Raw genomic sequence first — 23,662 nt, 5'->3', positions numbered from 1 at the left:
GGTGGTTGATCCTTAAGGTTCTTAAGGTCTTGGAGAAGTTTTGAGTGAGAGGAGAGGAGAGGGAGAAGTTTCAGATGAGAGAGAGAGAGGGACAGTAGAGAGAGAGAGATGAGGAGATGAAAAGTAATTTCCTACAATACATACACCCACTATATATACCCCTATATCTTTAAATCACACACTCACTCCCTCAAGTTTCAATTTTCTCATTTTAAACCCTAATTCGAATAACCACCAAATAAACTGTATTCTCCTAATTAGCCAATTAATAAACATTTCAAATGATAATAAAAAAAAAATACGGGTCTCTACACAAATAATGGAAGCAATCATCAAGTTTTGGCTCTCCAAAATCCTCAACCATTGGTGGATGATCTAAAACGACTTCATCCATCTTTGGTGACACAACCAAAGCATAAGGAACTTCTTCTATCACTTCCTTGCTTTCTTTCCTAGTTATAAGAAAGCTTTCCTTGATCATATTAACAAGCGTTCCCTCTTCATTGTCAATACAATACTCTTCTTCAAACTCGTCATGGATGGGAACATCTTTCGGTTCACCACTCTTAAAGACAAGATCATCTTCAAAATTATTTCTAATCTCGTAGGCATTATCAACCTTAAGATCTTCTCCAATCTCCAATTTGGAGTCACCTTCAAGATCATTTCCAAGTTCCTCATTTGGGAACTCATCAAAGACGGGGAGGACTTCGAAACCACCATCTTTAAAATAAGCTCCAAGCTCTTCAAGTGCGAGCCCATCAAAGATAGGAATATCATGTGAGAACTCATCTTTAAATCTCGTCGGAGCCCCTATTCCACTCAAAACCAAGAGATCTACTCAAACCCAGCTCTTACATCTTGATTTCGATCCCAAAAACTTACAGAATCGACCATTTCGCAACTGATTCTTGCTGTTTCAGACATCAAAACCCTATTTCGCACCTAACCCAACTCTATTCGCACTCGATCTACCACTTTGGGAGCTCAGAACAGTGACCCATAGCTGCAAAAATGCCTCTATAGTGTTTGAAACAATGATTCGACGCTAAATCTGTCTGTTTAGGACATCAAATAGATGATTTCGCACTCGATTCAGCCATTTCGGAGCTCGTAACTGAGTCCCATACCTGCGAAGTGCTTATACAGTGCTCGAATCACTCTTATAAGCTCGTACAACCTTCGTTGGGGTTGAAATAGTCGATTGGCACTCTTTTTGGAGCTTGAAATAGTGGTAAAGACCCCTGTTCTTCTCTGTCGGCACTCAAAAACAGTGGTAAGGGTCTCCGAACTACTCTTTGGCACTCGAATTTGAAATTTAGGCTTGATTTCACCTAGATTTGTCTCGTTTGTTGCGATTTGCTGCGATTAGTGTTGATTTCCGTTGTTTTGATGTGTATTTGAGGCTATTTGGTTATTGAGTAAAATGGGTTGAAAAGTTGCTCAGTTGACTGGTTTTGGGACTCAGTTGGTTGGGTTTGTGATTGAGTTGGCTGATTTTACCATTGGAATGACTCATACACTTAGGGATAGAGTTAAAGGAAGAAGGGAAGGTGGAGGTAGAGGATTTTTGGTGAACAATGGTGAAGGATTGAACATTATTCCACAATGTGGAAGGGAAAATGATTGCAATTCAAATGAAAATAGGAATGAGATTAAAGAATTGAGTGAAGAAGTTGCTACCTTGTGTGATAAGGTGCAACTAATGTTATTGAAAGAAGTTGCTACTTTAGAGAAAAAGTTGCAACATTTGTCTGTTTCATTCAAGAATATTGATGGTTACTATGATTCCAAGTCCTATGAAAATCTTAAACCGGATGTCCTAGAGGAAGAGACGAGCCTCAACTCGGATGCATTTGAGAAGGATGAGGAGCAATGTTATTGTGATGAGTTCTCTCATGATATTCCTATCTTTGATGAGCTCTCACTTGAAGAGCTTGGAGCTAATTTTAAAGATGGTAGTTTTGAAGTCCTCCCCGTCTTTGATGAGTTCCCAAATGAGGAAATTGGAAATGATCTTGAAGATGACTCCATATTGGACTTTGGAGAAGATCTTAAGGTTGATAATGCCTACGAGATTAGAAGTAATTTTGAATATGATCTCGTCTTTAAGAGTGGTGAACCGGAAGATGTTCCCATCTATGACGAGTGTCTAGGTGAGAAAGAAAGACTTGAGGGTATTGTGGGTGATTATGAAGAACAAGAAATGCCTAATCCTTAGATCTTTGAGCCGTGTATGTTTTGGGAAGATAGTGAGCAAGTCTTAGAGGAGAAAATTGATGATCGTGACTTTGAGATTGAAGATTTCTCTCAAAACTTGCCACTTGAGTCGGTTTTGGTACAAGGCACTCAACTTTATGACTATGAGAATGATTTGAAAGCTCCACTATTCGATGAGGTGTTGGTTGAACCAAAGGCGTACGACCAGTAAATAGCTGTTTCGAGTGCTAAAAAGGGTAAATCTAGGTTCAAAACTTCGAGTTAAGTGCCAAAACGGTTTTCGAGCTTTGGTATGGCAGATTTGAATTCGAAATAGGCTGGGTCAAGCTCGAAAAGGTGCGAAATTGGCTGGGCTTTTGCGGACAGGTTTTTTGCAGTACGAAATGGGGAGAACAGCTTCGAAACTGATCGATTAGTGAGTTTAAGTGTCGAAATCAAGGTTTAAAGGATTGGGTTGAGCAGATCTGGAGATTTGGAGGGAAATAGTGTCTCCGGCGAGATTTTCTTGAGCCGTTTTAGGATTCTGGCAAGGTTTAGGTTTTCGGTGAGTTCTCCGGCAAGATGAACGGTGGGGATCGAGCCTAGAAGCTCTGATATCAAATGATGCAAACCAAATCAAGAGATATATTCATAAAAGAGATAAATCCGAAAATGGGATACAAGGAGAAAAAGCTCTCTATATTTTTTTATCAATACATCAAAGAAAAAAAAATTAATGAGGACACAAAACACCTATTTATAGATTCAAAACCCTATACAAGATACTAAAATAACAACAATAACCATAAATCCCACTGCATCAACAGCTACGTACGTTATGGGCCCCTCGGTCATCCAACTGTTTCTGTGAAAACCAGTGGGAGTCATCGTTTTCAATGTCAATTTTCACACCGAATTCTTGACAAATGCCGCACCAGAAACACAGGCCGGCAAGCTACTGGGTTTTATTTGGTGGGTGTCACATGGGCACAATACGTAGATTTGCGCCAAATAATAATTCGTTTTACCAATTTATATGCCAACGACACTTGAAGAAATTAAGAGAGGGTGAACAATAAAAGTGACTGGTTGGTTAATTGATAGAGAGGGGCGGGGGGGGGGGGGGGGGGGGTGGTGTGTGGTTTGTTGGTCAAATGATAGTAAATTTTTTTATAAATGATGGCAACGGAAAACATTAGAATGGGCATCCATTTCATAGATTATGGACAGAGCTAGGAATTTTTTTTTTTTGGGGGTTGAACTATATTTGTAGAGCAGGGGTGAGACACTATATATTTTGATAATATTTTTTTTCCCAATGTAATAGTAGTATTTTTTAGAAGGGGGGCGGCTGCTACTAGCCCCCTAGCTCCATCCTGGCATAGAGGGGGAGATAGAAGCCACAAAAAGAACTAAACTTCCAAATTTTACAATCAACACATCTCATAGCTTGAAGAGCAAAACTATGAGTTGCACAAAAGTCAATCTTCTTCATAAAATCTACCACGACGGCACGACCACATCAAACCCTCCAATGGAACGGATGAATATAGACCAGTTTGAGAAATGGTAGAAGAGATTCTTGAGGAAAAACGACAGCGAAGTCCCACAAAGGATAAGGGAGTCCACACAAATGGGAAAAACGAAAAGTAAAAATCAGAGAAATTCAGGTTATTTTACATTTTAGTTTGATGAACAATTTTCTAACTAAATTTATCCACAGAATAAAAAAATTGATTGTCTAACTAAAAGTTTCACGTAGTAATAAACATGAGAATGGAAAAAAGAAAAAAAAAATCAATTTGTGAAGTCTGTTTTTTTAATATTGAAGAAGTAATTATTCTGAAGTTAGCTATGGTGATAGAGAAGGCAAAGGGGTATCAAAGTCATTACTAAATTTGCCATTAACGGTGTTAGCATGACATTTTAATCCAAAATCACAAGGAGGTCAATTGATCATTTTGAAAAGTCAAGAGGGTGATGTGCGAAAGGCCTAAACCACAGGGAGGTCATTCGTACTTTACTATTTTACCCATGTTTTTAATTTTTTTTTAACATTTTATTTTTTATTTTTTTGATTTTTCTTGTCGGGCGAATGATTGATTTCAAAAATTACGGGGAAAAACTAAACAAAAAATTACAAAAAAGTAAAAGAATTCGAAAAAAGCTACCCAACAAATTTAGGCAAGCGAAGTGTGGAATACTAATAATCGAGTATGAAATCATTTTTTTCATAATTAAAAAGATTTGGTTGTCATTTTGTGCACATGCATATCATGTGGCAAGTGTCTTCCAGTAGATGAATTGACAAAGACAAAATAATCACCGAATGAAAAGCCAGGACTTTGGGGCTTAGAGACAAATGGGAGAAGTTTTTGGTTGCGGTTACCACACACACGTGGTTCCGTCTACAATTTCTGTCATTCAAACGTATTTTGAACGAGTTAGATTTTAAAAAGAGAAAATGAGAAGAGAAAGTGGTCAGGTAAAAATATAGAGAGGGAATAAAGAGAGAGAAAAAAAGGAAAGAGAGTGATCCGTTTAGGAAAAGAGAGGAAATAAATCTGAACCGTCCCAATTACATATAGATGACTGGGATAGCCGAAGAATACCGCCAAGTGATACTGCTCGACACCCAAACAAAATCTCTGACAGATGGGATTATTTAGTAGAAGTGGCGACGTGGAATGCCATGAATAGTCCACGAGTTGGAGTACAAAAGAGAAGTAAAGACGTGGCGAATATATAATCTTTTGAAAACATTATTTTGTCGAATAAAGTAAAATATCCTCTTCAAAGATATGAACATATCCATATCCTTTTTCTAAAGAGTTCTTCTCCATACAGAAAAAACTACAAATGGGAATAAAAAAGCAGGCCTACGCTGGCAAAAAGGTAAACTTTTTTTTTTATACTTAAAACCGGTTATTTTTCAAATTATTTAAATAAAAATATAATTTTTTTATTTTTTCGATTCGTCTGGCAAAACAAAATAACCCACAAAATCTTTGCGCAAAATTAACAATTTTTTTTTTTTAAAAACTCATAACTATCAGAATAGTCTTCCCTGGTGTCGGCCATCCTCTCTCTCACTCTCTCTCTCTCTCTCTCACCGGGTGTCGGCCATCCTTCTCCCCCCCTCTCTGTCTCTCTCCAAGCAGCATTGATAGTTTGACAGTACATACATAATCACACTCTAAAGGCCTATATAAACCTCTGTGTGTGTGATTGGAGATAGTAGTAAAAATAAGAGATGGGAAGTGACAATTACTTGAAAATGAAGACGGCTCAAACAGCTTCCACTAATCTGATCGCTGCTGATTTCCAAGATCTCGGCCACTCCCTTAAGAGGCTCGGAAACCATGTCATCAAGCTCACCTTAGGCGTCGGTTTAGGCTCTACTCTGCTTCAATGGATCGCTTCAGTCGCTGCAATGTAAATCTCTCTCTCTCTCTCTCTCTCTCTCTCTCTCTCTGTGTGTGTGTGTGTTGGTTTGTCTTTTACGGCAACTTCAACTTTTAAAGGGACGTGCCATTAATGCATATTTACTTAGAAAATTTGATTTGATTTTCAATACATTATTACCCCTTATTGTTCAAAAACTACTTTTAATCCTTTTTTATGAGGGTTTTTCTTTTTTGACAAATCCTTCATGAGGGTTGAATTGTGTGAATTTACACACTTTTAAGAATTGTCAAAGAGAAAAAGTATTTTCGGACATCCCAAAATAGAATACTAGACAAGCAAAATAGGGAAGGGAGGGAGTACGTTTCAGATTTGATTTATCCCGGTTAAACTTTCGATAAGTCGATTCTCTTGGCTGTGCGTGATGTCTATGACTCTATTGTGTGTTATGGTGAATTTGATTTTGTTCTTGTCCTGTTTATTTGATCGTAATCTTCAAATGGATCGTGTTTAGTTTTCCGCAGAACTTATTTCAGAGTAGTCAACTCTGAATTACGTTGTTTAATGTTTATACTTTTACGCCCGATTTTGATTTGATTCTCTTGTATGAAATACAATTGAAGACAATCAATTGGAATCCGATTGTAATGCAACGGAAAAAATAATCAATAGAAAAAGGTGGACGGAAATACTTATTTGATTTGAACCTATGACTCCCGCCATATGAAAGCAATACTTGAACCACCGAGTTAAGTAGGCCATTTCTCATCCCAAAGAGAACCAAACCAAACGGGACGTATCGTATGCAGTTTGTTACTACTCCTTCCGTCCCAATTTGCGACTTTTTCTAGAGTTCGTGTCACTTTTAAATTGTTTGTATCTTTTAATTTATACAGTTTCATGTTATTTTAAAACTTTGTTTAGTAGAATTTCTATCCTCTTAGAATGGGACAGGGGACAAAAAACAAATATTGGGTCAAAGGAGTATTTTATTATTCTAGTGATTTTTTCCGCATTATAGTTCTTCGAGGATGTAAATTGTGGAGTTAATCTCATGATACATATCCACTTTGTCGAAGACATTGTTGCCACTGACGAGTTGTCAGTTGATTGGCATGGATTGTTGGAACAATCAGAGAGTATATGGATTGTTGCTGTTCAGGAATGAGTCACGGACTACGTCGCTATCTTTAAGACGTTTCGCAGCTCTGCCCTCTCTTGTGCAAGCAATGTATAGGCAAACGTTTAGCGTGTCTTTCCATTCAAGAAAAGATTTAACGGACTGTAACAAAAAAACATTTCTGATTCTTTGAATTTTAGCTAAACTTATGAGGGCGTGAGGCCCATATTATCCAGATTGGTTTTTCCAAATTGCCTTCGGCCTTAAGCCCATTCTCCCAAGCGCACAAGTCCTCTCTTTGGGTCAAGCCACATTCACATGCCTACTAAAGTGTTCAGTAATTTAATGGGTCTGAAGTTCTTTTATCTAATAAGCAATGTGGGACAAAGGTTGTAGGGAAGATTTGGGAAAAACTTCAAAACCCATGTTTTAAAATACACATCCCCTACATGGATGGACTGAACTACATTGCGACTGTTTTAAGTTTTGCATTCCCCTTGAACTTCTTTGAAATCTTACGAGTTGTCATCATATTCCTCTTTACTTTCATTTCTGGCAATACTTCACCATGGATATCTTGTGCCTCAAAAGTTTTGGTAATAAGGCATTGATCTGTGTTTACAAGCTTACGTATATTCAGCGATCATATATTTTTAGACAACTCGTACAGGTGCATTTTCGTATGGCTGCTACATCTCTTAGTCCTTGGGTTATCCATCGAGTCTGCGATGAACTTTTGTGCGCAACCCAGTGTTTCTTCATACGAGCCTGTTATTATATGCTAAATTTGCAATGTGTGTTCGCATTTGAAGTCTTGCTGATAAATCTGTTAAAGTATCCTCAACTTGTCAGCTTTGACAACATGCTATTTACCTGCTTTACATAAAGGCACCAAATAAACTATCCTTGTGTCCATGTTATGATCTCTGAGATTGTTTCTCTTGTCCATCCTTAACAATCTATGACATGCGGTGCGTCCTATCTGTTTTGTTCGGAGAAAGAATTTCATAGCTAACAATCTTTCTCTGTTATCTTTCCTGTCATTACTGCAGTTATTTGCTGGTCTTGGATCGGACAAACTGGAGGACCAACATCCTTACAGCTCTTTTAATCCCTTACATTTTCTTCAGTCTTCCGTCCCTAGTGTTCAGCTTCCTCAGGTGATAACAGCTTTCTCTGCTGCTCTCATTGTCCTTGTCTTTACTCGTTTCTCCACTTTTAATGTCTCTGGTAATGCAGCGGAGAAGTTGGTGAATGGGTTGCTTTCATTGGCGTGGTAGTGCGTCTCTTCTTCCCCAAACATTATCCTGGTACTACATTACTTCCATTATCGCATTGATTTATCAGGCCTTCACATTCATGTGGTTGTAAATAATCCAATAGGAAACTAGAAAAAATAGAAATAGCAGAGTTGTCAGGAACCAGTGCTAAGGTTTGGATCTAACGAGTATCTAAGACAACACAAACTAACAAGACCCTTTTTCGCTAGGCGTTTGAATCTTTTCAAAACTATCATTTGCACTGTCATGTAGTCCTGTAAAAGTGATCGTGTCTCAGAACGTAGCAAACATAAAAATACTGACATTTCATGGATGTCACTAAAAGTATGCCCAGTTTGTACTTGCTAATGGGTGTCTCAAAGAGGTAAATTGGGTATAAACATTATATTTTCCATTAAATGCACAAAGCGGGCCTTCATACTCTAGTTGTCACCCTATTTCAAGGAGTTTACTAAGTAATGTAGTTTGGGATGTTACGAAATTTTCCCTTTTTCCGCTCTGCCATAAGAACGAAATTGAACGACATAGTTGCTTGTGTGTGCGAGTGTCTGTGTTCATGCTTATGATAAAATGCAGATTGGCTAGAAATGCCGGGGGCATTGCTTCTTCTCATTGTGGTGGCGCCAAGCTTGATTGCTGATACTTTGAGGGACAGCTGGATTGGAGCTGTGATATGTCTTGCTATCGCATGTTACTTGCTTCAAGAGCACATCCGAGCGGCCGGCGGGTTCAGAAATGCCTTCACCAAGAGTAACGGCATTTCCAACACCGTCGGGATAGTCATTTTGTTGGTCTATCCCGTCTGGGCTATTGTGTTTGACATCATATAGGCACTCTCTCTCTTCAGCTTTGTTGCTTGTCTTTTGGTCGGCGTTTCTCGGACTCCAGATTTGTTTTTGTGATCTTCTTGTGCAACTCTCCCAATTTGTTTGCAATGTTGTTCCTCAACTTCGTTACTGAGAGTTTCTTGATGTATAATTGGTTGATTTTTGTTGTAAAAAAACCTGCCAGGATGTAATGCTTGCTATGGTTACCAATTATATGGATTCAGTTACGCTAGTGTGAAAAATACCTATAGTTGCCGGAGTTTTTTTTGTTTTTTCCTTCTATAACCAGGCCAATTTATGTACATCTCGACTAGTTCTGATGTTTGAAGTTAACGACCTGACAAACCTTCGATGAAATTGTTGGAGTTGTTGATATGGATTAGTGAAATCTTATGGGACCATCTCTCTTGCATAAAAGTCTTTACATTACCCATAGTACAAAAGATTTTATGCACTATAATTTTGGCACAAACAAAAATAGTTTTGGCATTAGCAATATCCTTTAACAAATGTACATATTATATATATGCACATTTTATACTTAAAAATGTAAGAAAATAACACTAAATATTGGCAATTTCAAAAAACGATACCTTGTATCTCACTGGCATTTGTATATAAGTGAACCAGTACAAAAATTAATTTTCTAATCGGTATGGTATTCAAAACCTTACATACATCGTGTTCCATGACCGTGGGCTTTAAGTATCACAAGACAAGTAGAGCTGCAAATGAACCAAGTTGCTCGCGATTAGCTCTTGCCTCTGCTCGCTAAGGCTAGGCTCGATTCGTTCAGTAACCGAGTCGAGCTCGAGCTTTAGGCTTCTTTACCAAACGAGCTGAGCTCGACACTCAAAAGCTTGGCTCGCAAAAGCTCGGCTTGTTTTATAGGCTTGACTCGTTTAAAGAGGCTCGTTAAGGACTTTACGACTCGTTTATTTTGAACACGGTAAAACTCGGCTCGTTTGGAGAGGGCAGAGACAATGCCGTTTTTTGGGCCGATCATGGGCCTAAAGTCGGTCCGAACCCCAAACACAGATTATAAATTCGTATAATACTATATCGGAAGGGTTAGGGTTTTAGCTGCTGCTCCGATCGATTTTCTCTTGAATCTCTTCTCGTTCGTCAAAGAAGCAAGCAAGCAAGCAAGAGAAAGGATGTTTCCGGGAATGTTCGCTCGCAAACCGGACAAGGAGACCGCTCTGAAGCAGCTCCGTACCCACGTAGCCCTGTTCGGGGCATGGGTCGCCGTGGTTCGGGTCACCCCGTTCATTCTCTACTACTTCTTCGACCACAAGGAAGAACTCAAGCTCGACTTCTGAATATTACTCGGGTAAGCTCTTGTTGTGTCAACTTTGATTTCGATACATTCATACGATTTGTGTATCGATGCTGGGTTTTAAGTCTATGCGATTTGTGGGTTTGAGTTGTTTCACAATTTGAATGATCAGACCGGATTGTACTGGATGATGGGGTGATATGTGGGTGTTGCAATTGGCTGCAAAATTTTATCAATTGAATTCCTTTTTAACTTTGGCATTTGCGATCCGTATAGGTAAGGTCTCTGTGATCGGTGGGATGAGTTTTTCTGTAATTGGTTATATCCAGATTATGTGGCCTTTATGCCAAATCCTCTGTTAGGTTTTCCTGGAAAAGTGGATATTCACTGCATGATTTAAGGATTGAAGCTGACTATTTGTTATTTGGTGATCCTTATATGAGGTTTGTGTGCTTCGTTTATCTTGAGTATATAAATGATGGTGTTATATGGGTAATTTCAAAAAATTTGTTGATTCAATGCGGATTTTTGATTGTGTGATCATATATGTCATTCATATTCTTGGAAAGTCACATCGGTCTTTAGTTTAGAAAAACTGGAAAACTGTGGGTATTCGGAAGAGCATTGCCACGTGACACTTACTGGTGGACCTCTTACTCCACGGGTAAGGCAAGCGAGCTCCTTCGGCATCAAGACTTCCCATGCAAGCATAAGACTTCATGGACCTCTGTAGTGGAACTCCATAGAATCTTCAAACATAGCACTACGAGGCTTGATGACAGCTCAAGGCATCTCCTATTCTCCCCACATTAAATGAGGCTCTAATAAGCCTAGCGACTCCTCACACTACCCTAGGTCGGGAGTAGGGCCTGGGTATCTCGCTCGAGATCCAAGGCTTGGAGGCTAGAGTGATTCTCCAGGAAAGAGGAATACCTCATTCCTTATCCCTATGGACGCCATAACGATGAACGTGGTAACTCCAAATTTTGTATACATTAGAGCTAGGAATTCTAATTGCTACCTCCAACATCCCTCCCTTTTATGGTTAGTCTAGCCTCAACTGTTGCCATGAGGTTGATTTGAAATACCTTCCTCACCTTGGGTTGGGGTAATGATTGAACGTAGTGGCGGATAGGACCGCACATCAAGATTAACCAATGGAACACTCATCATAATCAATTTCTTTATAGCCCAACCATTTTTTTTTTTTTTTGGGTAAGGTAAAATTTTATTAGAAACAACCACATTACACAATTTAGGGGCATACCTCTATCCAACCAACTAAACAAGTTAACAGGATCAAACTCCTGAAACTATCACAACACGAGACCAAGGTAAAAAAGAGAAAAACCCTCAACAATTACAAACTACCAAACACTCTAACTGGGATATTCCATAGAGCACAAAGAGCTTTGTTTGAACCTGACGGTGCTACATTCCTCTAGGAACTAACACATGCTTGAATATCAGTTTGCACTTTAGTTTCTAACTGCTGACCAGAAATTCCATAGCCTTTGAAAATTCTACCATTCCTTTCTCCCCAAACATGGTACAGAAGAGCAGCAAGAGCAACTTTCGATAACAGGCAAGAAAATTGTGTCCCCTTGTCAACTTGAATCATCCAGTGCATAATTTGGGGCAGCCCATCGACAAGGCATTGAGGCATCAAATCCTTTTGCAAAGACTTCCAAAGTTGAGAAGAGTAAGGGCACTGAAAGAAGAGGTGTTCATGGTTCTCTATAGCAGCAGAACACAAAACACACTGATCAGTTATGGCCATTCCCCATTTAAGGAGTCTATCCTTTGTAGCAAGTCTCCCTAGGTTTGCAAGCCACTGGATAATGGACCAGCGTGGAACATATTTGCTTAAACCAAATAATTGGGCACCAACTAACTTGGGGATGCTGCCTTCTAACAACATTCCAAGCTGACTTGATAGAGAATTTGTTATTAGGGGTTAGGTTCCAAATAACTCTGTCCTCTTGTGAAGGGTGAGGGACAAAATGAGCAGGGGTGGCCCTCACAATGTCCCTAGTCACAGAATTTCTACCCCATGGCCATTGCCAAGACTGGTCAGAAATGATGGTGTCAACTTTAGCATGGAGATGCCTTCCCAAATTATAAACAACCTTGGAGCCAAATCTAGCAAAAAGAGGACCTAGAGGTTGCCAGTTGTCCAGCCATAAAAACATATTCTTACCATTGCCCACCACATTAGTTATCCAAGGATGAACTAGAGGCCTCAGGTTAAACAATTTCCTAACTGTCCAAGAAGCAGAAATAGGGATAGTCCAGAGGCATTGATCTTTGATTATGTAAGTGCGAATCCACTTAACCCACAAAGTGTCAGCTTTCAAGGCAAGAGCCCATAAGTGTTTGGTCATAGCAGCCTTGTTCCAATCTTTAAGGACTCTAAAGCCCAAACCCCCTTCATCTTTAGGAGAACAGACAGCCTCCCAAGTCACTTTAGCACCACTAGACTTCATTTGGATTCCAGTCCAGAAAAAAGATCTCAGCAAGGCCTCTATTTTGTTAAGGATTTTCTGGGGAATCATAAAGATAGAGCTCCAATAGATTTGGACACTAAAGAGGACAGAGTGGATAAGTTGAGCATGACCACCACAAGATAATGCTTTGTTATTCCAGGACTGAATTCTGCTCACAATTTTATCCAACAAAACTTGACAGTCAGAAGCATGAAGCCTAGCTCTAATGAGGGGGACACCAAGATACTTAACAGGAAGTCTACCTTCTGGAATAGCTAAGATTGGCATAAGAACATCCTTGTTTTCATTAGAGACCCCAGAAAAGTAGGCACAGCTCTTATGGAGATTAGGTTGTAACCCAGAAATAGAGTAAAAATCATTCAACATGGTTCTAACAAGCTGAAAGGAGGAAGGATCTGCTTCACACATTATGAACAAATCATCAGCAAACATTAGATGAGACAAATGAAGCTCTCTGCATTTTGGATGGTAAGAAAAGCCCCCTTGTCCAATTCTGAACTGAAATAGAGAAGAGAACCCTTCCATGACCAAGAGGAAAAGATAAGGGGACAAGGGGTCCCCCTGCCTAAGACCCCTTTTCCCTGGGAAATACCCAACAAGACCCCCATTGATGACTATGGAATACATGGCTGTAGTGACACACTGATGCACCCATTTGATAAACAGAGAAGGAAACCCCATAATCTGCATAATTTCAAAGAGATAGCCCCAGGACACGGAATCATAGGCCTTCATAAGATCTAGCTTAAGAGCACATCTAGCCACCCCTGAATCCTTATGGTAATCTCTAACCAATTCTTGCATGAGTAAGACATTGTCCACAATAGACCTCCCCTTAATGAAAGCAGATTGATTAGGCTGAATAATAGAAGCCAACAAAGGCTGAAACCTGGAAACCAACACCTTGGAAATTTATAGCCCAACCATACCATAAAGCATATTGACGCTGATGAAATGCAGTGAACTATGCCATCCAAATCTGGGATGTGAGTTTGTTTTTAGGGAACACATCATATTGGGTAAGGTTGCGTACCTACTACCTACTCCAGACCTTGCTGTAAATGGGAGCGTTGTGTTGCTAGGTACGAGGTTTTTATCACTATATAAATGACATAGTGCTAGGAACAAAGCTATTGTAATATGCACTCATCTTCTTGTCAGCTTGAGTAGACGTCTATGAAGCAGGGGTACTTCTAGTAGGAGCTTATTAAAACTATCATAAACATCAAATGTCTCATATCTGTGCTAAAGCATATGTATTCGCCGTACTTGGAGGCTGGAATATGGTATAATCAGTATGAAAGGCGGAATGGAAGTTTCACAAACTCTGGCTACTTCATCGAGTTGTCTGTACTTTTTGAAAAAAGAAAACAATGAGACTAGAGACTAGAGACTAGAGAGGATCGATTTTGGTTTCCTGGTCAATGTTTGTGGCACACAAAATCCTTAATTTGAGATGGTAGGGATGTGTGTTTAGTTTTGCTGCTTGCTCCATAGTTCCTTTCCTGTTTCGTAGGACGTTGCATCATCTTATATCTCACGAGCCATTTCTCATGTCAAAGTTTCTCATAACCTTTGAATCCTTTCTATTTAATCGTTAGCTGCTCTTTTCTTTTTTTGAAGGAAGGAAAATCAGGTGCTGAATTGATGCCTTTCTTCTGTTTCTTTCTCACCTCTTCATTTGCTGTTTTTTTGGTTGTATGCATGAGTATTTTTTCCGGTAGAGGTTAGAATCCCTCAAAACTATGCCACAATGCCAGAGTTGTGCCTAAAGAGATGTACTTATCATGTATGAGAAGTGCAAAACAATTTTTTTCAATGTCACCAAACAAATGCATCAAACAACATATAGGATGGATGGTATTTTGTTACTGTATATCATAGTCGTTATAACAAACAAGTTCCCCATGATCTGATGATCTCAGTTCTCACTCAAGCTTTGTGGTTGTTATCACCTGCTTATTCATCCTTTTCTTTGGTGCTCTTCTGCTGCAGTTGGGCTCTGGGGAAGCTATATGCTGGAATGGAGAAATTATCAGCTTATGTCTTCCATTTTTCTTTTCGATCTATGGTTGCCTCACTTCTATTGGACTTCATGGTATTGGAATATTGAGGTCTGTAATTGTCCTATGTTTGGTACAGGGGCATTGAGAAAGTGCTTGTTTCCTTTGTTACTGCAGACTATTTTCCCTATAAGCGGTTTTTAGTGCAATACATAACATCAGATTGAACTTATGTGTCTAGACTGGAGTTCGGTCACAAAGTCTATGGTAGATTAGTATGAACTAGGGAATTTTTCTCTTATTCTTGACCAAAGTTCCGGTAGAAATTTTGGGGGTCCAGTCCTCTCAAATCTTGGTATTGTACAACCCTCCATTGGTTTTGGTATTACCACGGAGTGAGAATAGAGAAAACACTTCCATCTTTTTCCGATTGCCGTTTCTTACTATTGTGCTTCCAAGTCACCATTGGCTTGATTTCAACTGCCGGAGATTGATTTTAACTTGTGGTGACGTGGTGGCACAGAACGAGCGGGTCACAAAAGATCAGATGGAAGTTGTCACTGGCAATAAGTTGCAGACGACGGAATGGAATAGGGCAATCAGCAGTTAAATTGGCATTCTCTATGGAGCATTTTGAAAAGTTGGAGGGTGCATGCAACATAAATTTCAAAACTCACCAATATAATGCATAAAGTTGTCTAGTGCTCAGTCAAATATGCTTTCATAAAGCATTGGTGATCAGTCATTGTTCTTTCGTCTCAGGTTATATTATTGTCCTTTTTCATTTTTTGTTGTGTAAATTATTCCATTAAAAAGTGCTTATATTCATTGGGGTCAAATTGTTGTAGAACATTTTTGCGAACTTGGGGATCCCATCCGAGCCATCCATGCTCGGCAATGGACGGCTCATATTTTATCTCGGCAATGCACGGATAGATGACGGATAACTGTTTGTCGAGATGAAATATGAGCCGTCCATTGCCGAGCATGGACAACTCGGATGGGGACACACCCATGTACCCCGGGGAGGCTGAGTAGGTCAATTGTTCATCTGATTATGTAAAGAAAGTATCACCACCAGAAGTAATTACCGAAGAAATCCCACGCGAAAGGGAACAAGAAGCCCTGCTTTTTCTATTGGAAAACAGACATGTTATAGGACCATTTCGTTTCAACTATGCTCTGAACCTTGAATCAATCCACACACAAGTGAGCCATTTATATCTGTACAATTCATCGGCTTGAAACGGCGAAATTCGGTATTGAACTTGAGGAGTCCACCACCGAAAGCATCAGCAGAAAAAAATCAAATGCCCTTTCCACAAAGTACACACACATATATTGAAAATATAGTGTGGAGAGAGAGAGAGAGAGGTTTGACACGAAAACAAACGTCCATAACACAGTTAGTGGACAGTGCATCCAGAAGGATCAGGGAGAGTTGTTCTTCCTAAGATAAAGGTTTATGCTCGGTGTTTGGAAAACCATAAAGGGTTCTAAAATGTTTTGGGTTTAAGTGCAAGTTATTAACCTATAAAAACATCGGTGTTTGGAAAATCATAAAGAGATTATTAGCTTATGTCTTCCGTGTTGTCTCATTTCTTTTTCATCAAAATAGTTGCGAGTCTAGCATGTACTGGTGTTAGGTGATAGCTTTCTATGTTCATGAGAATTTCATGGCATTTGAAGATTGAATTCTGTATCCGTCTTGTGTTCGGTACAGGGGCATTCAGATCGAAAGCGCTTGTTTCCTTTGTAACTGTAGACTATTTCTCTCTAAGCGTTTTTTAGTGCAATACAGATCATTAGATTAGTATGAGCTAGGGTAATTTTTTCTTCATTCCTGACTGAAGTTCCTAGTCCAGTCCTCTCGAATCTTCGTATTTTACGCACCTCCATTGGTTTTAGTATTAGTACCTCAGAGTGAGAATAGAGAAGACGCCCTCATAGGGTTTCGATCTTCTTCCAATCGCTGCGTCTTCTTACTGCGCTGTCATGTTGCCACTGGCTTGATTTGAACTGCCGGAGATTGATTTTAGACAGTGGCGACATGGTAGCTTGGAAGGAGCGGTGTCTTGAAAGATCAGATGCAGGTGAGTTGTGCGACAACCACAAGCACGTACTTACACACATAAACTCTCTCACATCACGCGTGGGACTCACATGCACTGCGTAAAAATTTAGTAACTCACAAATGTAATGCATAATGTCATGCATATTCAGCAGTTGCGGCGTGACACTTGGTGCGTTGTGAACCATCGATCCTTTGGTAAAAGCATTGGTGCTCGCTCAGTCAACCATCCTTTCATAAAGCATTGGTGCTCACTGCTCAAGTCATTATCCTCCAACAAATTATTCACAAGATAGTGTAGAGTATCATTTAGTTTTCAGCTCATATCGTTTCTTTTATTCATTTTTCGGGGTTGTTTAAATTATACCATTGAAAAGTGCTTATATTCTCAGGGGATAAATTGTTGTGGAACATATTTGCCTCAAGTGGGTGAGCGGGAAATTTTTTTGTCATTAACCTCTTGCAAGCTCCAAGTCCGGCCCTGAGATTTCTGAGGCCATAGACGGGATTTGAAAATGGAACCTCTCATTTTCTACTATATTAATTAGTTTTTCGATGAAGGAAACAAGATAGCCTTGTTGTTCGGTGTCAAAGTGATTGTACCTCTTTAGTACAGTACCTCATACCTCAGGTCGTGAGTTCAAGCCTCGAAAACACCGTTTCAAAAATGTTGCATTAAAATTGATGGGGTCAGGGACCGAATTTGGGATCCCATGATCAAAACACGCGCGCCTTAACAGAGTGCTACATTAGCCTAGTTCTAAAATAGTTCACGTACGTAATAGTTAATATATATTCCACTTTGTGGGGCTCAATAACTAAAGGCTTTAGGTGAAGGCTTTATGTGATTGCCTGGTGGGCTTATGTTCAGGACCGGACTTGACAAGCTGACCAAGTTAATTGAGTGATCGACTAAGTTCACTTAGGATCACTGCTAATTTACTACTAACTCTTAATAAGATATTAAAAAATTTCTTGTCGTTTCCTGAAGAAAAAAACACAAGTTCTCCTGCATATCTCCAATTTAATCTTCATTTTTAAAACACACCAGTAATAAACAGTGGTTCACTGCAGAGAACTTGATCGGATGGTGAGTGTGTAGCACTTAACCATTATGGGTAATTGGAAATAAATGTTGTAGAAATTATTAGCATAAGATCCAGGAGTAATATAATTAATATCTGTGCCAGAATTTCAAGAGGTTACCCTGGTTAAGGCCCATTCTTAAGGTCTCAGGTTCGAAACTTCTTAAGTGTAACTTCTTTAGGACCAATTCTTATGGAGTTTTGCTCCGGCTTTAAATATGGTCTTTGTAAGTCGTTGGCGGAATTAGGACCCGGGAAAGTGAATTGGGGGATGGTGCTGTGCATTCGCTGTTGCATAGCACAGATTCGAGCTGTCTGTTCAGCAATCCAAAGGTCCAAATTTCATCTCCACCGTGTAGCATCTGAGCCGTTTGGCGGAAATGAGATTTGGACTGTTAGATTGTTGAACGGACGACTCAGATGCCGCACAACACGATGCTATGCGGCGGGTGTACAACACCATCCCCCGGTTACCGGAAAGCGTGGTGCGCGTAAGCTAGTTGGATACTTGATATGTTCGGAACAGATGGTTATTTCGTGAACTTCGAGAGAGTTCAATACTATTTATCGAAACCTTCGGGGATTAGTATTGGAATTAGTAGGTTCAGTATTTGCTTAAAGATATTAAATTCTTTTTACCGGCGGTGAAAAACGGTGGTGCGTTTATTGTTACAATCAGAATCATTCATTTTGTAGGGTCTATAGTGTAATATGTTCACGCAAAAAAATCAATTTGATTAGATATCGATAGATCAATCAAAAGTTAATAGTTTATAAAATAGATTATCTGATCCTGTCAAATTAAAATGTCCATATCCATCCATCTTATAAATCAAAATTTAAATTTTAATACACTTATAAGATTAACAGTTCAGATAAGCAATTAACACACCATATTACCCAAAATAATAGCGGTGGAAAACCTGTAGTTTACGCCGCCAACCGAAGGAATTTACTAGAGTAATATCCTGCCGGAAACTTTTCTACTAATTAGCGCCGCGTTTGGTTTGTATGTCGGCACTACAAGTATTTTAGGCTTATTTGTAGGAAAGCAAAACGAAAAAGACAACTCCAAGTGTCAAATCCAACATGATTAAAGCATTATTATTGGGCTGCCCGTCATCACAAATGCAGGAAATCCCACGAGTCCAAATTCCCACACACAGGAGGGAGAGAGGGAGGGAGAGAGAGAGAGAATAGGTTTGATCTCCTACCCCCAACCTCCAACTTTATTGCATACTCCTACAATTTTCCTTGCACACGTAGTACTGTATTTTATTAGGTGAACAGCTTCAACTTAGAAAACAGAGAATTGAGAAAGTTTCAGAGCAAAACTATGATCAAACCCTTAAATACCAGAATTGTATTTAAATCCCATGTGTCGAAATCATCATCTATTTGATAATCATGATGGAAGAGGTACCTGGGTCAGTGGGAACCAGCGCCAGCTTTGGTCTGAGGTTGGGGCAAACACTCTTCTCTTCTGCTTCTCTTCTTTTCATGTCTATGGGTGTTGAGTTCTACAGCTACACTCCCTTCTGGTAATTTGTCATTTTCGCTTTATTTCTTCTCCTTCCAACCTTTGAATTTTGATGTATAAACAGCTATCTAGTCATTCGTGTATGTTTATACCATATTTGATGATGGTCATGTGACTCATGTTACATATTCTTGAATGTTTGTTATGGGACATTCGATAAAACTGAAACGGTATCGGTAAGATTGGCATAGCCCAGGCCAAGATGGCGCGCTCGGATTGAGTATGGTCTAAGTTTTTAACACCCAAGTTGGCACAGTATTAGTCACCTGACAGCCTGGGTCTCATGCAGGGAGCATTTCATGTGGGATTTGACTCCCCTCTGCATGCTATTGTTGCCTATGTTAGGCTAATCAGTTGAGGACTCACTAGTGGACTGTGAAATTGGTTCCCAAATTAGTCGGTTATTAGGCCAATACTGAGTTATCGACAGGAAAACTGTTACATATTCTTCAATTACAATTCTTTTGACTGATTTCCTGTAAAAGATTTGTCTGGTATGTAGGATTGTTTTTTTAAATTTTATTTGAGGAATGGCAAGAAACTCATACAATATAGGTTAGAAGGTTAGTAAGTTTGTACACACCAAGTCTTGAACTCGAGACCTTGGTGAACTTGGAACAAGCACCCAACCAACTGTGTTAGCTTGCAAGTTCGCCTAGGCCCTAGAATGTAGTTCCCTTGCGTATTTTCATGTTAGCTGGAAAAGTTTCTAAAATGCAGTGGTGGACAAATCCTACAAGGCTACAACTAAATAACTCAGGAAAACAGAATGAAATCATAGAACCAGTATTTCAAGATTTCATAGAAGTTCTGAATTGGGTTTTGCTCCATCTTCTTTTCCTCTCTTTTCTATTTCCTTTTCTTTTCCACAAACCAATCAAAACCTGCATACATAGCCTAAATTGGTGACTTCAATTTCTTACAAGAGTAATAGGATTATGTTGTAGGAGTAGTTCAGTGCTGCTTGATTTTGGAAAATTTTCCTTGTGAAGATTGGAAAGTAGGAACTGTCTAATCAAGTTCATATTTTTGCTCAATTTCTTTTGGAGTGCCTGGCGTACGTGGGAGTTGCATTTCAATAATTGTGGCTGTAGACCCGGTCATCTTTGTCAAGACATTCCCTTCGCAAAAGGCATAAAGCTGAAATTGGATGAGTGTTTCACTTATTTTCTAGGTGAACATTCTTAGCTATAGCATGAATTTCGGGCGAAAACTTTTGTCTGCAAGACTTGTGATATCAATGCTGTGGATGGTCCCATTTTCCCCTATTGCCACATGGCCACCTCTTAATGCCAATCCTCTCGCAGAAATGAGAGTTGAAATAGTGATTTGGGATAGAGAATCCGGAGCTCAGTGATGCATTGATCCACCCACATGCGGTTCTTGCCAAGTTCTACAAATGCTGCTGAATCTAGAATAAGGTTTTTGAGAGAGAAGTTTATCTTTGATATCTGGATTGTCTCAAATGTCAATAGCCTGTTGGGTTTGGATGTTTGCTCGCCAATCATTGCCTCAATGACTCATCTTGTGATGATAGTGATTAGATATGTAAGTTCAGTATTATTCACCCATAAGCTAACTTGATTAGCTCCTATTATGTATGCATTGTCCATAACCTTTTAGAGTTTGAGAAATGAAAGAGAAAGGAAGGAGAAACAAAGACAATGTGGAGAATGAATGGAATAAGCTAAATTCTCAGCCATACACAATAAACCTTGTAGTCTTGGAATTGGCATTACCCTTTAGTTGGCAGTAATATTTCAATCTCAGTAGACTTGATTCTTTTTGTTTTAGGTTGTTACTCTTTGCTAGGTAGCTCGGAATCCTCTCTCATGTCTTGATCTTGTTTTGGTTGAAAACTAGTGCCTGTGCTGTGTTTTTTTTTTTTTTCTTTTGCTGGTAATTTGTGCAGGTTCTTTTAAGGAAATGGCCCCTTTGTTTTAGCTAGTACTTATTAATGGATATAAGGGGGTATCTCGTTTCATACTTTCTACCATATGTTTCTCATTTTCTTCTTCTTCTTTTCTGTGCACTGTTTTTATTTTACCTGCAAAGAAACAACGATATCAAACCGAGCCTTAAGTCTCAACCGATTGAGGCCGGTTACATGAATTGGTTTAAAGAAACAAAGATATAGGAGAAGAAAATGGAACACTTCACATTTGCAGCTTCGTGTCTGTTAACCATTTGAGGATCCTAATGTGTGTTGCCCTGATTTTGGCTTTTTCCAATCTGTGTTGTAATGCAAACATTTCCCTAATTTTATCCACGTAACGGTTCTGCTTGCAGCTTCTTGGTGACGATAATGGGTTTAGTTATCCCATGGAGCTTCACTCATGCACTGATTGACGGATATTCTGTACTGGTTAAGTGCCCTCTTCGTCAGCCCGGAATACTGGTGATTATTGTAGTTGGAGATTGGGTATGTCCTGCTTTTCACTCTAAATCTTGATTCTACTTGGCAAACAAAATTAGGACACAGAAAAGTGCAGAAAGTGAACTGTCACATAATATTACATGGACCCCGGTACAAGTGTCTAGAACGGTCATGTGCTTACTGCTTAAGTGTCAGATTCTTTTAATTATCGAGTCAAAGACACGAGGACACTGCATAATTTTCGTAGTTCTTGGTGCAGTACTTTCATTTTAAGGTAAATTGGGTTACAAGGAGCCATTAAATGGGTATTCTAAGGGTAGTTCTGCAAATGATAAAAATGCTTCCGATGTGTATCGAAATTAGGACCATGGAAAGTGCATGGGTTGAGTTTAAAATACCCATTTTATTAAAAATGCTTCCTATGTGTATTGAAATTACGGCTAAGTGCATTAGTGTCATATTTGTATGGGTGTTCTAATTGTAGTTATGCTGCAAACTTGATCAATAAAAATGCTTGCCATGTGAATTGTCAACTAAAAATTAGGGACGCGGGTACTTTGCATTTCGAAAAGGTCACGTAACATAGTTGTCTGAGTTCTATCACCCTACATAAGATGAACCCGAGTCCCAAAGTGTGCTTTCTATGAACCTTTCTGTCTGAATTCTGTACACTTAACGCAATCTTTAATGGCAGGTGTTGTCGGTTCTGACACTAGCAGCCGCCTGCTCAACGGCTAGTGTGGCCGAACTTATGTTCACGACCGACGGGTCGGACTGCCCTCCGAATCTTTGCAGCAGATATTTGATATCTGCTGCTATGGCCTTCTTGTCTTGGTTTCTTTCATTGGGTTCTTGCCTTTTCAACCTTTGGTTACTTCCTTCCTTGTAAGATTCATTGCTGCTGTCTGTTATCTATTGCTTTTTCTGTGCTGTTCTCTCGATTCTGTACATACATATTGATCAAAATTTTGACAGAAGGAATCATTTTTACAAAATAAAGTTTCGAATGGATAGAGTTTCGGCGTAGATGTGAAACTTCACCTGAAATATTGCCACTTTGGAGAAAAATGGGCATGATGTAATGCAAGTGTTGCCATACATGTTCTGTCTTCAACTGTTTATGGAGCCCTTTTGGTATTTTTCATGTACTTGTTTGGTTGTTTCCCTAACCATAGATTGCAACGATATGACAATTCCGATGTATCTTACTCATTATTTTGAAACGGTTCCAACCAAAAAATCTGGTGTTTTTGCATGTTAGTGTTTCCAATTCCTTTATATTCTGCATTCGTCCTTGTGTCGGGGTTCTGCAAATTTTTGACAAGTAAAGCACTTGTCAGTGAAACTGTAACAATGAGGAGAACGTACACAATTATCTCAGTTCTGAGATTTCTCTCTGAGTCTCAAAACTCTGGAAATAAAGACATGAAATCTCCTCAAGTTGATCATCGCCAATTTTAAGTTTTGTAATACAAGAAGTCTACGAACACAACTTCCAAACACAACTTCGTACACAATGCACAGCGCGTTACTGGTTTATGTGACTGGGTAGACAACTCAAATAAGGGTGTTATGCCTGCTCTGAAACTGCAAACAAATCTTCGTATAACGATCTCAAACTCCAGTCATTTGCTCTTTTGATCAGCCGAGTCATTGGAAGTTTGTATGTGCGATTTTCACGCATTGGAAGTTTGTTAGGGGATCTTTGGGAAATAAGTAGGAGCGATGAAACTAAGTGACATCTTTTTGGATCCACCTTTCGGGGGAGTTACAGTTACTATTGTCGTTACCTGTGGAATCAGAGCCAATCCCGGTACGTACCAATTACAGAGGGTAAGCCTAACCTTATAGTTGTACTCCTTACTTAACTAGAGGGCATACTCTGGTCTGCAACTCACCGTGCCATTGCCGAGACAATTGAGTATTGATCTCAACGTTTCACCATTTCCGCGTAAAATTAATTGGTCCC

The 23,662-nt window shown here is 39.3% G+C and overlaps 2 protein-coding genes across 2 annotated transcripts; both read left to right on the top strand.

The window, feature by feature from the left end:
* Window positions 1–4,975: 4,975 nt before the first annotated feature.
* On the top strand, window positions 4,976–9,075 carry LOC131325699 (cold-regulated 413 plasma membrane protein 1-like). The gene is made up of 4 exons (XM_058358101.1): window positions 4,976–5,634; window positions 7,777–7,884; window positions 7,964–8,034; window positions 8,581–9,075. Exons 1-4 carry the CDS (start codon window positions 5,453–5,455, stop codon window positions 8,832–8,834), a joined length of 615 nt encoding a protein of 204 aa, XP_058214084.1. The 5' UTR covers window positions 4,976–5,452; the 3' UTR covers window positions 8,835–9,075.
* Window positions 9,076–18,869: 9,794 nt separating this feature from the next.
* LOC131325704 (CASP-like protein 5C1) lies at window positions 18,870–22,807 on the top strand. The gene is made up of 3 exons (XM_058358109.1): window positions 18,870–19,317; window positions 21,606–21,738; window positions 22,388–22,807. The coding sequence occupies exons 1-3, from the start codon at window positions 19,184–19,186 to the stop codon at window positions 22,580–22,582; spliced, it is 462 nt and encodes a 153-aa protein (XP_058214092.1). The 5' UTR covers window positions 18,870–19,183; the 3' UTR covers window positions 22,583–22,807.
* Window positions 22,808–23,662: the final 855 nt, after the last annotated feature.

This window comes from Rhododendron vialii, chromosome 5a (genome assembly GCF_030253575.1).
Source record: "Rhododendron vialii isolate Sample 1 chromosome 5a, ASM3025357v1".
In the NCBI taxonomy this organism is placed as follows: Eukaryota; Viridiplantae; Streptophyta; class Magnoliopsida; order Ericales; family Ericaceae; genus Rhododendron; species Rhododendron vialii.
This window is presented reverse-complemented; position numbering and strand designations above follow the sequence as displayed.

What these genes read in the sequence shown, in the direction of transcription:
- LOC131325699 (XM_058358101.1), top strand. Translation starts at nt 5,453, where the DNA reads ATGGGAAGTGACAATTACTTGAAAATGAAGACGGCTCAAACAGCTTCC. An exon ending in ATCGCTTCAGTCGCTGCAAT is followed by an intron (nt 5,635 to 7,776) that starts GTAAATCTCTCT and finishes TCATTACTGCAG; the next exon opens with TTATTTGCTGGTCTTGGATC. An exon ending in CTTCCCCAAACATTATCCTG is followed by an intron (nt 8,035 to 8,580) that starts GTACTACATTAC and finishes GATAAAATGCAG; the next exon opens with ATTGGCTAGAAATGCCGGGG.
- LOC131325704 (XM_058358109.1), top strand. Translation starts at nt 19,184, where the DNA reads ATGATGGAAGAGGTACCTGGGTCAGTGGGAACCAGCGCCAGCTTTGGT. An exon ending in TACAGCTACACTCCCTTCTG is followed by an intron (nt 19,318 to 21,605) that starts GTAATTTGTCAT and finishes TTCTGCTTGCAG; the next exon opens with CTTCTTGGTGACGATAATGG. An exon ending in TTATTGTAGTTGGAGATTGG is followed by an intron (nt 21,739 to 22,387) that starts GTATGTCCTGCT and finishes CTTTAATGGCAG; the next exon opens with GTGTTGTCGGTTCTGACACT.